At 45.2% G+C, this 11,932-nt stretch overlaps 1 protein-coding gene across 8 annotated transcripts in view; it reads right to left on the bottom strand.

Moving 5' to 3' along the window:
• Positions 1–296: 296 nt before the first annotated feature.
• The window catches only part of ST6GAL1 (ST6 beta-galactoside alpha-2,6-sialyltransferase 1), a 46,754-nt gene continuing 35,118 nt past the window's right edge, over positions 297–11,932 (bottom strand). For all 8 annotated transcript variants that reach the window (XM_074912339.1, XM_074912336.1, XM_074912337.1 and 5 more), the window contains 4 exons: positions 10,441–10,538; positions 5,176–5,277; positions 3,748–3,922; positions 297–1,790 (listed from right to left, as the gene is read on the bottom strand). In XM_074912339.1, coding sequence (XP_074768440.1) covers positions 1,549–1,790; positions 3,748–3,922; positions 5,176–5,277; positions 10,441–10,538 — 617 coding nt within the window. In that variant the 3' untranslated portion in view covers positions 297–1,548. The remainder of the gene's footprint in view (positions 1,791–3,747; positions 3,923–5,175; positions 5,278–10,440; positions 10,539–11,932) is intronic.

Raw genomic sequence — 11,932 nt, 5'->3', positions numbered from 1 at the left:
AGGACCCGAATTTTTTTACACACACATATATATATATGTCATATAACATACAATTTGTAAACACTGACAGATCCAATCCATCCTGACAGATAGGTGTGCAGAGAGCCAGCCTCAGAGCTGGAGGAACAGCTCCACAGCAGCCCTCTCACCAAGGGCAAGAGCTGTGAGCTTATTGAAACAAGAAAATGAGCAGCTCCCTCCCAGATCTGCCTGTGCTGGTTCAAGGCTGGTACAAGTCCCCAGCGTCACGGAGCAATGACATTTACACTGGTTTCACCAAGCCAAGAACAGGCCAATGACTTCACAGGATTTATTCAAAACAGACAAAAAAGCTTTCTTTACAGACATCATGAAACACATCAGTACAGAAGAGGACAGGGAAGGTGTTCTCACTGATGTACAGATTGCAGAGCTACTATGTCCACCATGGTGCCACAGGAAAGTCCCCTCAAGCAGAAAAAAGGTGCCCTCCTCAATTCTGACTGGGTTTCATCATGAGAAGCAGAGCACACAATTCCTCCCCACTGCTCATAAAGCATGGAAGTGATGCATCTGCTCCCCACCTATTCAGAAAAAGCACACAGCAGCAGAGAGATCACCTCTTGCAGAGAACTGGAACTCATCTAACAGCAGCTATGTGCTATTTCTGTTGCCAGAGATGGGCCAGCAAGTAATTTGCCAACAACTGCAAAGGTAGACCAGCACAGCGCTAAAAAGAGGTACTGACTTCCAGTGAGTTCTCCCATTTGTACCTTGAAGCATCTTCACCAAAACATTTCTTGAATAAGGTTTCTTCTGTACCAAGCACAGCACTGTACTGGAGAAGTAAATGTTCACTAAAATTTATATTAAGCGATTAAAAAAAAGTAAAAAGATTAAAAAGTCTTGTAAGAATCACTGGCTTTCTTCTTCCTTTGCCAAAAATGCCACCTGAATGGTTTAGAAGTCTTACAATTTGAAAGAAAGTTGCCCTGGATATTTTACAAACTGTTTAGAATATCAAATACTTTGGACTAGGAGTTTAGCTTATCAGTACACAGCTTTGACAGCATTTCCATAAATCAGCCCTGCTTGAAAGAGCTCCTAGGACTAAGAGAACAAGTTTTATATAATTTTTCTTGTTTCTCAATGGACCACGTTTTTGGCTGTCATAAACCCTTTGTAGCAAACTGAACTATATTCAGCATTTGATCCTGACTTGCGCAATCTCTGCTTAGAAAGCATCTCCTGCACCTCCCATTCACCACCACTGGTTGAGATGAAGGCAGAGATATCCACCTGCTGCATGAGTCTGGCTCCACTAGGAGTAAATTTATTGCAGTGGCTCATGCAGATACTGCATGGATGTACTGCATGGATGTACTGCAATGTATTAACACCACCTTACAGCTGGGAGAAGTTAGGCAACAAAGTCCTAAGAGCACGTGTTGCAACATGGAAGAGCGGTCAAAACCCACCAGTGCTTAGACCTAAGAAATCTGACAACCCTGATTTAAAAAGTGCTTTGACAGTCACGAAAAATTCCTAAACACACTAAAAACCAATCCACTAGCAATGCACATTTCGGAAGCCGGGCAAAGTAACTTTCCCGTGAGTATAGATGTCCTCATCAGTGCCCTGGTTTATATGCTTCACTAAGTTTTTCTCAAACAGGAGGGGGTGGTAAGCTCCCATGGTACAGGCACGGTCGTGAAACTTCTGGTAATAGTGGCAAACGTCCGTCTGCCGTTTAGAAGGGAGAAATTCGTACACGTCCACTTCATCACAGAGAGTCATCATGATCACGATGCCTAGGGAGGGAAAGAAAGCAGATATCCTGTGTCAAACCAGAGAACTGATTAAACATTCCAGCAAGACAGGCGGTCAGCAAGGAGCACCCAGCTCCAAGGGGAAGGGTTTCCTTTTGGAATGTTCAGATGAGGGGGGAAAAAACAAGTCTGGCCAGACAGGGCTGTTTCCTGAAGCCCTTTCTTGCAAAGTGCATGATTAGCTTTACAGCAGATTGTTTACAGCGACAGCCATGCCAAAAGGCCAATTTTTAAGAGTGCTACCGTTCTCCACGACCTTTGTGGAAACTTGGGTGTCTGCCAACTGCGCTCTACAATTAGCTGATCCAAACAGCCCATCTCAAACCTGCTTGGGTAAGCTGTGATGAGACCTTCACCTTTTCCCCACCTGCCTCTTGTGAAAGCAAGGGATATGAAAGGGACGGTGTTTGGAGGTGGCCCACTGAGACAGAGCAGCCTCTGGTCTGGGGGCTCCCCAGCTGCCCCGCAGCAGGGCGGTGCTGCCCTCCTGTGTCCTCTGACAGGCACACGAACCACTTCAGGACATTTACGCCAGTGCTGGGAACAGACCTGTCAACTTTCTGGCCAGATTAGAACTAAGCCATAGTTATTGGCTACTTTTCTTCCAAGCACAAGAAATAGCAAGAATACACTAGGGAAATAAAACTAATGTATAATATCACAGAAAATTTATGTAGTATCTGAGACATCAGGGACCATGAATGATCAGAGGAACACAGTTTACAAGACATTAGAAGAACCCATCCATGAAACCACTTGTTTAACTAAGGTGCATTTTAAATACATTTTCATCCACCTTTTCAAATTACAATTTTCCTTCAGGCTTAGGCCTTCCAGGAAACCCAGAACTGCAAACTGGAACTCACCTGTGCCCCCGAGTCTGGCTTTTACAAAGCAGGTAACTTGGCCCAAAGCTAAGCCACAGAGGAATTTGCTGTCCGACGTGGGCCAGTGCCTACCCTCAAGCCCCTAACTCTAGTTAACAAAAATTTTGCTGCTTAAGTCATTGACTATGGTGTTACACTGTTGTTCTGCACATATCCCAGCAATGATGTAATAGGTGCTGGGCAAGAACAAGGCTGTGGAAGAAAACTAGACATTTAACTGGCAAAAATAAGAAGTAACTCTTTTTACACAGAGGTAGAAGGGCGTCTGTGCCCCAGCAGCAATGGGAGCAGAGATGGGAGCAGAGCAGTGGCTGAAGCACAGCAGTTGGAGCATCCACTTGACAAACAAGACCATACGTCTACGCTGTGATTTCAAATACATGTGAACTTCCTGAGAAGTTCACTCCTTTTCATTCTGCTGGTCATGAGATCTGCTCTCCAATAAGAAGGAAAACTTTTGCAACAGCAGAATGTAAAATAAGTCCCTTTGCCAAGAGGCTGGATTTAGCATGCTGACAAAACAAGACGTTAGCATGCTGAATAAGGGGGAATATCACTGAATTCAGTGAACTAAGTCTTTAGCTATATATATTTTTCCATATATACATATATATGTGTGTATTTCCATATTTATATATGGAAAGCATAAACAGGCAAGCACTTTCATTTCATCTGCAGTAATGAGATTTATTTCCCTGACAAGATCTGAGCCCACAGGAGACATATCCCTCCTCTTGCACCCTGTGGGAACTGCTCTGGTGCTAGAAGCTAGAAATGCTAGAGATCATCTTGATGTTGCAATATGCTCTCCTGTTTCCACATAGAACCAGGCCATGTTGTAACTACTGTTTCAGAGGGGTGCTGCAAACTGCTTACTCTAACACAACTAAGCTGCTACTTTAAAGACAGGAAGCTTAAATTTCAGTGTAAGTCAAAAAATGAAAAAGCAGTTCTGGTAAGCGCCATAAATCTGTAGCTGTCTCTGAAAAATGTCATCCTGGAGAGTTCCTGACTGCAAAATGAATGAGAAGTGTAGAGGACAGTTATCTTACCAAGCATTCCTGACGACGGTGGATTAGGCTGAATATGCTCCAGGGAATTCTCCTGCAGAATATCCCAGAGTTGCCACTGCATTTTTGGATTCAGGATATAAAAGGGCTGCTCTGGGTGTATACTACGATACGACTTATAGCTTTCAAAAAAGTTGTAGTCTGGTTTTCTGTACCACTGCAAAACAGAAACAACAAGTCAGACTCTTTATTTCTAGTCCACTCTCCTGTAACCACTGGAAATGAGGATGAGTGAACCTGCTGCTGCCAGGGGGAAAAGGTCCTGCTATACCTACACACACTCACTCACTGTCCCCCACCACCTCATCTGCCCAAGTCACTGTGGTGACTTGACTCAGTGAACAGAGCAGGGAAACCCCAAATCTCAGTGAAAGACCATTAAATGAGTTCAGCATCTTGTATAATTTCATTCTGCACCTCCCAATAGTAGATGATGGTGAGAACTCTGCCTTAAATGTTACAGACCCTGACCCTTCTGCAAACTGGAGTACAAAGCACTCTATTCTGCAGCCAAGTATCTCCTAAACCTCCTAAACCAGGCTGAGCTGATTTGCATCCTAAAACTTCTCTTTTCAGTAAAAACACTTAGGGAGGGTTTATGTTTTCTTGAAGTAATTTTGAGATTTTTTCCCTATGCTAAAAATATCCCATCCTGGTTTTACTGACACTTAAACATGCTGTACATACACCCTCATGTCTCCTGGAAGTGTGGGACTAGACACAAGAATAAACATCAGTGAGAAAATAGGAAATGCAGTCCAGAGAAAGGAATGTAAAGACCTCTCAGTTACAGACAGATCTTAAAAATAACAGTAAGGAACAGACTATTCACTCCTACCTGCTTTCACCATGAGCCTCCAAAGCTCATCACTTATCAAATAACGCCCCTTTATACTCAAATGAAAAGCAAATGCTAGAGGGATTGCAACACCCACAAGTTAAAGTCTAGCTGACAGAGAGGAGACATTTGCTAAGATCTTCAGAGGGTTTCCCAATCCGTTCATAATGCATCAAGTATATCTCATGTCTGACATGAAACATCCAAGCATCAACCCTCAGCAAATCTTAGAGCAACTGTCAGAAAGAGAAGGTTATCCTCTGATGAGGTGACAACTGCTGCAGCCAGTGGTGACTTCTTCCCTGCAGCATCAGTCCATGGGAAAGTAAAGGTGGTGACCGGTTACACTTGGCCTGAGGCCCTTCAGAGGGATCAGGAACAGGCAAGTGTTTCCCTAGGAGCACCCATGCATGGGATACTCTCTGCAGTACATACAGATATATCCATGAAAACAAAGAGGTAAAGAAGAATGGCCTTAAAATGAGTGACTGCCCACATTAGGAAGAAGTGGGTTAACAGATGCACTTCAAAGCACATGAATCTGATTTTATTTACAGAAAACTCAGCCTTACCTCATGAATTTCTGCATGATACGGTGCTGGATCCCAGACAATTAAGATTCCAGTGTTATACAGCGCTTCTCTCAGGAACTGCTGCTCCTCAACAGTTACAAGCTTGAATAACAGTAAAGACAATAATATACAGTATAGTGTCAGAATTAGCAGGCAGTCAAGCAGTAAAGCATACCTCAATACAGCCACAGCCACCCCACTGCATGCAGGCAAGGACACAGCTCCAGAGATGCCCTTCCAGTGCCCACTCCAGTCTATCTAGCAGCATAGGATTTAGTGGAGAGCCGTAAGAAAAACTGCCATTACACTTTATAAGGTTTTCTCTATCTATCCTCAATAATAAAGTAAGGCCAGGACTCAGAAAGAGACCCAGCTTCTGTGATGGATACCATCACTACAGCTACCAGAAGCAGGTGGGAATATCAGTTTCTGCCACCAGTTGTCAGGACAGGAAGAGCCTAACGCAAACACACTGTTGGCTTTATCACGAACCTTCATTTGAAACAAAAAAAGTCTGCATGTGAGTTGTTTCTCCCAAGCAGGACAAACTCAGGCAGCCAGGGCTCAGTGTTGGGCCAACTTGCTGTGACACCACTGGTGCAAGAGACAAGAGGCCACGGCACCCCCAGCTGACCCTGCCTTGCACTGAGCCCAACCTCACCTGGCTGGGTCAGGGTGGTGCAACTCGGGCAAGGGAGGTTGGAATCCCCAGAGAGCCGCAGTGAGAAGGAAAGCACCACAACAACAAAACACACAGGCTAGAGACAGTAATGGCAGAGAAAGACTGCTCCACCAGACACTCTCCCAAAACAACAAAATCAGGTGGTTCAAACAGAGAAGTTGCCCTCCACAGTCTGGACACAACCACCACAGATCATGACACCTGAGGGTAACCCAAGGTCTGCAGCAAAAAGCAGTCAGAATCAAACAAGACAGACTGATCTCCTGTCCTCCCCACTCAAAGGCATAACGCATACAGACACAGCTTGTAAACATCTGCTGAAGAAAAGCATCATCATAAAAATCAGCTCCCAATTGTCGTGATTTTCTCCACAGATCTAATTAAGAGCTAGCCAATTTATCCTTGAGTATCAAAGTTGCCCCCAGCAGCAGGATGCCTTCCTGGCTGTCCCCATAACCAGAGCACAAGGATGCTCTCACCAGCCCAGATGCAAATTATTCCAAAAGCAAAGAGTCTCCTTGCATCTGTTCTTAACTCTGCAGGATTAGGTTTTGGCCTTGACTATGTGTACTGCCTGGTTTAATTTCCTTACAGTAGCTAAAGTATCTAGGCCACTGGTTAGCTGGAGCGTACAACACTGCAGGTGTGAACTTCTGCCTCTGGTCTGTGGACACTAGAGGCAGAGGCAAGGCGAGGGCACAGCAGCTGGCACCAGCCATCCCCTTAGCCGCCTACGAGTGGGATGAAGTACTGCAACAGGGCAGGAATAGGACAAGGAACACAGGCGCTTTATCTTCATTTCAGGAACTTTTCTGATGTGAGACATGCGAAAGGAGGACTCGAAAGAAACAGCATCAGAGAAAGCAAAGGTCAGCCAAGCAAAGCCATGCGAGTTGGCAGAGGCACACAAACCCCTAGAGAGCTGGGACAGGCACAAAAGTAAAGGGGTAAGAAAGCAGGTGGGGAGCACCTCCACAGCCCCAAGGTGTTTGCCATTTCCTTCCCCACACCACAGAGCCGGCTCTTGGCACTACTAGTTATCTATCGGTCACTTAACCTGTTTGCTGGAGGAATCTGGCTCCCCTTATATCTTTAGTGCTTATTACTTTTGCTTAATAGCGACTGATTCTTCCTAAGTAGTTAATTTAAATTGCTAAATGACTTGTCTTGCCCAGCTTTTTGATCCTAATTAGTTAACTGATCTATTGATTTTCTAATTAATTTGTTCTTTAGCCAATTTACTGTTTAGCAAGTATCTTGCTAATATAGCCCCTACCCTCCTGATAATGTTTATTGACTGTATCAAAACAAGTTCCTTCTCTCCAGCTACTTCAGTCAATGCCCTGTAATCTAAACACGCTTCCCTTTCCCATCACAATCTTACTGCATTCCACCGATCGCCATCTCCTTTCTCTTCCTCCCTGCAGACTCCTTAGCGCCAATAACAGCAAATGCAGCCAAAGCAGAGAGTGCTTTCCATGACAGCGAGCAGCCAGCCAAGGAGAACTGCAAACAAGGGCTGGGAGGAACAATGTACTCTGGTCCTTGGTCAGCTCTGCAGAAAAGAATTGTGTCCTACAGAGTGACACTAGCACTACCCCCGCACACCCTTCAGCCCTTACTGTCACAAGATGTGACTGCTTTCCCAGAGAAAATTGATGCCTCACATACAACTACAAGAAAATATGCCATTAAAGAAAGCAATACTGGCGAACCAGTGAAGGTCTAAGAAAAAAAGCAAGGCAATATTAAAGAATTGCTTTATTTAGAACAAATACCAAGCTTGTGGACCTACAAGTCTGTCCTCAGATCTGAGGATGCCAAAATTTCCTCCTTCCACAGTATTATCAGTCTATTAATCTCTCCCTGTGCACAAAGGTGTACAAGATACCTCCCTCTACTGTTAAAAGCATCCACCCCCAGATATGTGCTACAGACTGGTCAGCAAATTGCAGAAAAATATCTTAAAATAATTATTAAGAAACTTAGGGCCACTGGCCACACATGCCAAAGGGATACTACTCAATACAGACTAGTTTTGACAGATTGGATTCAGGAGATCCCATTTCCTTCATTTTGGGAATGGACAGAAGATTGATCAATAGTAAGAGCTAAAATTAGAGCAGCGAAGCCACAGTTCTACCCTTGTTCCCAGTGACCATTTATAAGAAAAGCCAAACCCAGAACAAGAACAAATTACAGTTTGACTAGCCAGTACCTGATGCCTGCAAGAGCTCTCTGCAAGGCAAGGTGCAGCTCCAGCAGCAAGCTGAGAACAAAATGCGATCAGGTAACCCCATGAACAAGAAGGTTAAAATGATGTCACCATGACTAGAACAGTACTGAAGCATTAAAAGTTCAAATAAAAACACAGAGGAAAACCAGGCTCAAAATCCAGTGATCCCTGAAGGTAACAGGGACTGCAATTAGACCTGTTCAGCTTAGAAACTCCAGAAGAGAGAATCCTGCACTATTCACATGGGGAACATCATTTGTCCTGTTCAGCAGCTAGATCAGTGTTGCATTTTGACTTAATTTTAGCCTCTAAAACCTGCAACAATTTTGCTTCCCTGTAATTGAAGTTTTCTAAGCTGGTGTCTCCATTCAGAGGTGATGGTGGCAGATGAAAAACACCACCCATGCCTGCAGGCAGATCTGCATGGAGAACAGAAGTACTATAATGACATGGCTATAGCTACACTTGATCAAAAATTAGAGCATCCACACGGAAAGCTACTACTTCTCTATTACAACCGTACAATTCTCCCTCTGCAGATAACCCTGGTATCACACAGGTCACATATGATTTTGCTGGTAAATGACTTCATATCACAGTAAATTTGGCAATGAGCACATCCTCCAGAGGAAGTTTTCTGAAGTGGTAACACCTATCTGACATCATAAAAATACACACAGAAGGGAAAGATTAAAAAAAATGGAGAGTTCAAACAAGGGCAGAGGAAGAAGGATGTCAGCAGCCAGATATGTCTGCTAAAACCAGACTGGTTCAGCAAGGACTAACTGTCCCACATCTAACTGGTGGTTTAATGCTCGGGAATTGAGATGCAGCAAGCAGCAGAACAGAGCACAGTAGAAAGGGGAGAAGCTGAGACCCAAGAGCAGGGAGACGTAGCCAACAGCATTCACACAAGAAGCAAGAATATAGTTCCGAAGACACACAAAATGAACTGGGGAAACTGGTTACACTAGCGCCACATCTTGCCTTTGAAGAGGATGGCCAAGCTCCTGCTGCTGCTTGGAGAAACTTCAAACCTTGTGACCCCTGGAGCCATCACACAGGAGCAGATGAGGAAACTTCCAGGCCTATAAATATTATCTTTGGGGTGAGGAAAGGAAACTGCCTTTTCAGCTCTGGAGCACAAAGGCTACACTTCAGTCCTCTGTCTCTCCCCCATTTACCCCCTCATTCTTTGCGTGCCTGCAGCCACCTCCCCCTCTCCCTGGGTGAGGAGGTGTTCGTACATCGCACAGCAATGCCACACCAGCTCTTGGCCTATCCGGTATTTTACTGACCCCTTCATTATCTCACCAGCACATGCCACTCCTATTTCCTCTTCTCTCTTCATGTCTACACTTGAAAACTTCTCCCCCCAAAATGGGGTAACAGCTATATGGAAGCAGCATGCAAACACTCTACAAGATGTCACAGAGCAGCGACAGTCTCTGAATGGGTGGCTTACTAACCCTGTTTACATATTGCCTGACATGGTTCCTAACCATTGAGGGTCTCCTTCAAAGTTGATTGAAGTCCAAAGAAAAGTAGTAGAGGGACAGCCTCATACCCAGAAGCAGCTCTCAGAGTCAAGGAGAATATAACTTGTTAAGTGATGCCTTGCATTTCTGCTGTGCTCTGCAATGAGGTCCCGGGCCCTCTGACTCACCCACCTGAGCCCCTACCCTCTCCTGACTGCATGCAGGCTACAGTTTTAAAGGTGGGTTCTTTGCCAGTTGTCTTTGGCCATTTAACAACCCTGGTTAATGTGTTATCTACAGAGTTTCTGACATCACTGGGCAGAAAAGAAGTACTGTTCTTTTATTAAAAGCCAAACAAACTCCTGTCATCCTCCATACCCATCTCTGGGGCAAGCAGAACTCATCTCTTGGCACACTTTAGTTTGCTGAGCAGTGTTAAGTGAGCTGCAGTGTCGCTCCTGCCTCATGCTCCCAAAGCACAGCAGCAAGCTCGCAGCTGGCCTTCCTGTACTAACAAAGAGGCTTCGAGCCAAGACAAAAATCAAATTAGCCTGTGCTTGCCATAAATCGCAAGCAGGCTATGGCAGGTTCACTAGCATGTGCTAGTTTAACTGCAGTAATCTCAGGTCTACCGTTCCCCATTACGAGGCAAGACATTCCCATCCTGTGGCTATCTCCTAGGGACAAGAGAAATTGGATGGAAAGGCCTTTTCTCCCCAACTTCATTTTAAAGACCTCCCAGCAGCAGAAGAACCCAGAAGCCCCGTGGATGTTGTTATTTCAGCTTGCTGCCCAGCTCCCAGGCAGCACAGGGGAGGTACGCAGCTCTGCCACCCTTGGCCCATTTGGCATACTTTCGTCAGACCTACCTGGGAGTTCACAAGACGAATTGTTGTCTTTTGCCCCACATCTTCTTGAAACCCCTTGACAGGAGCCCCATTGAATCGCAAGACGGCATCATGGCTGTCTGAAAGCAAAATGAAGTAAAAACCTGTGACCTAACAAATAGTTTTTGGGTGCTAGAAGAGATGTGTAATGTTACGCGCCTGCATTTCTAATACAACCTGGCTAGTCCCTGGCTTTCCACATAACAACTGCAAGTACCAAGGCAGAATCTCTAGAAGTTGTTAGTCTAACTTCACGAGGTATACACTTTTAAAAATCCACTTTTTAAAACTACAATATACTGGCAGCCTGAGAGATCAGCCCTAGCATTTGCTCTGCATGGAGGACTGCAGCATCACTCCCCCTCTCCCTCTTTCTAAACACGTTATCAGGAGATAGACCAATATATCATTAATCTACCGTGTGGCTGGCTGCAAACTAAGGAACTAGGAAGTAACAGCAAGCCAGCGTCCTTTCTTGCAGCCTGGAGGTTGACCAGCCTGAGAAAAACGTATAATAACCACAGAGGAAAGCGAAGCTGACTTCAGCCTGCCAGCACACCTCCCACGTTACAGAAATAAAACCACTGCTGTGCATTTAACAGGCACGGCTTGTTACATGCCTTGGGATTCACTGCATTTTCCTCTGCTGGCATCATGTCTTAAGATAGCACAGCATTCCTCCAGCACCCTACTCTGTCTGGGCACAGCTGGCTATGCTGCCGTACTGCCATGGAGCCAAGTTGCTGCTGCGGCACAGAGGGTGTTCGTGCCCATCAACCCAGCACCCCAGCTTTGCCATACCTACTGGCTAGGTTTGGACAGGAAACCTTTCATGTGATCAGAGGCGTTGAGTTAGAGGAGCAGGACCAACTTCCCTGCCTTCTTGCTGAGGCCATGTGACCACAGCTCACAGCAGCTGCAGCCAGGGTCTGTGGGGAACTGTGGAATCCCCAGCCAGGGCAGAAGGGCTCGCCTGGTCCAGAACCTGATCTTTTTGGGGTGTTTGCACGAGCAATGTTGGAGGATCAGTAACCACTGGCATTGAAGACTCTTTTCTCAGCTACTTTATTCTCAAAGACAAGTGGACCTTGCTTAGAGCCCTTCCACAGAAACACACAAAACCCAGAAAGGTGATGTTTTGGAAAAAAACGTGCCCACGCTGAGAAGCGGCTCTGTAGTTGCTGCTACAGACCCTTAACTCCACACCCTACCTTGCATCAATGGAGTGGAGAGTTATAATTTCCCCATGTAACTTCAGCCAGACACCAAGTGTTATTATGCCCTAAATTTGCATTTTAAAGGGGTGTTTAATGACTGTACAGGCAAAGTAGCTGGTTCTCTGAAGCACTTCTTCTCCAGGTGGTTGTGATGCACTTGGTATCAGATTTTCCACTGGCAATTCATAACCTCCAATAACACCAAGAGCCCAGTAAGATAATAGCTGCTTGTTTACAAACTTCTCCCTGTTCTGCTC

Source organism: Athene noctua, chromosome 8 (assembly GCF_965140245.1).
Source record: "Athene noctua chromosome 8, bAthNoc1.hap1.1, whole genome shotgun sequence".
NCBI lineage: Eukaryota > Metazoa > Chordata > Aves > Strigiformes > Strigidae > Athene > Athene noctua.
Note: the sequence above shows the minus strand (reverse complement) of the source record. Positions and strands in the feature narration are given on the sequence as shown.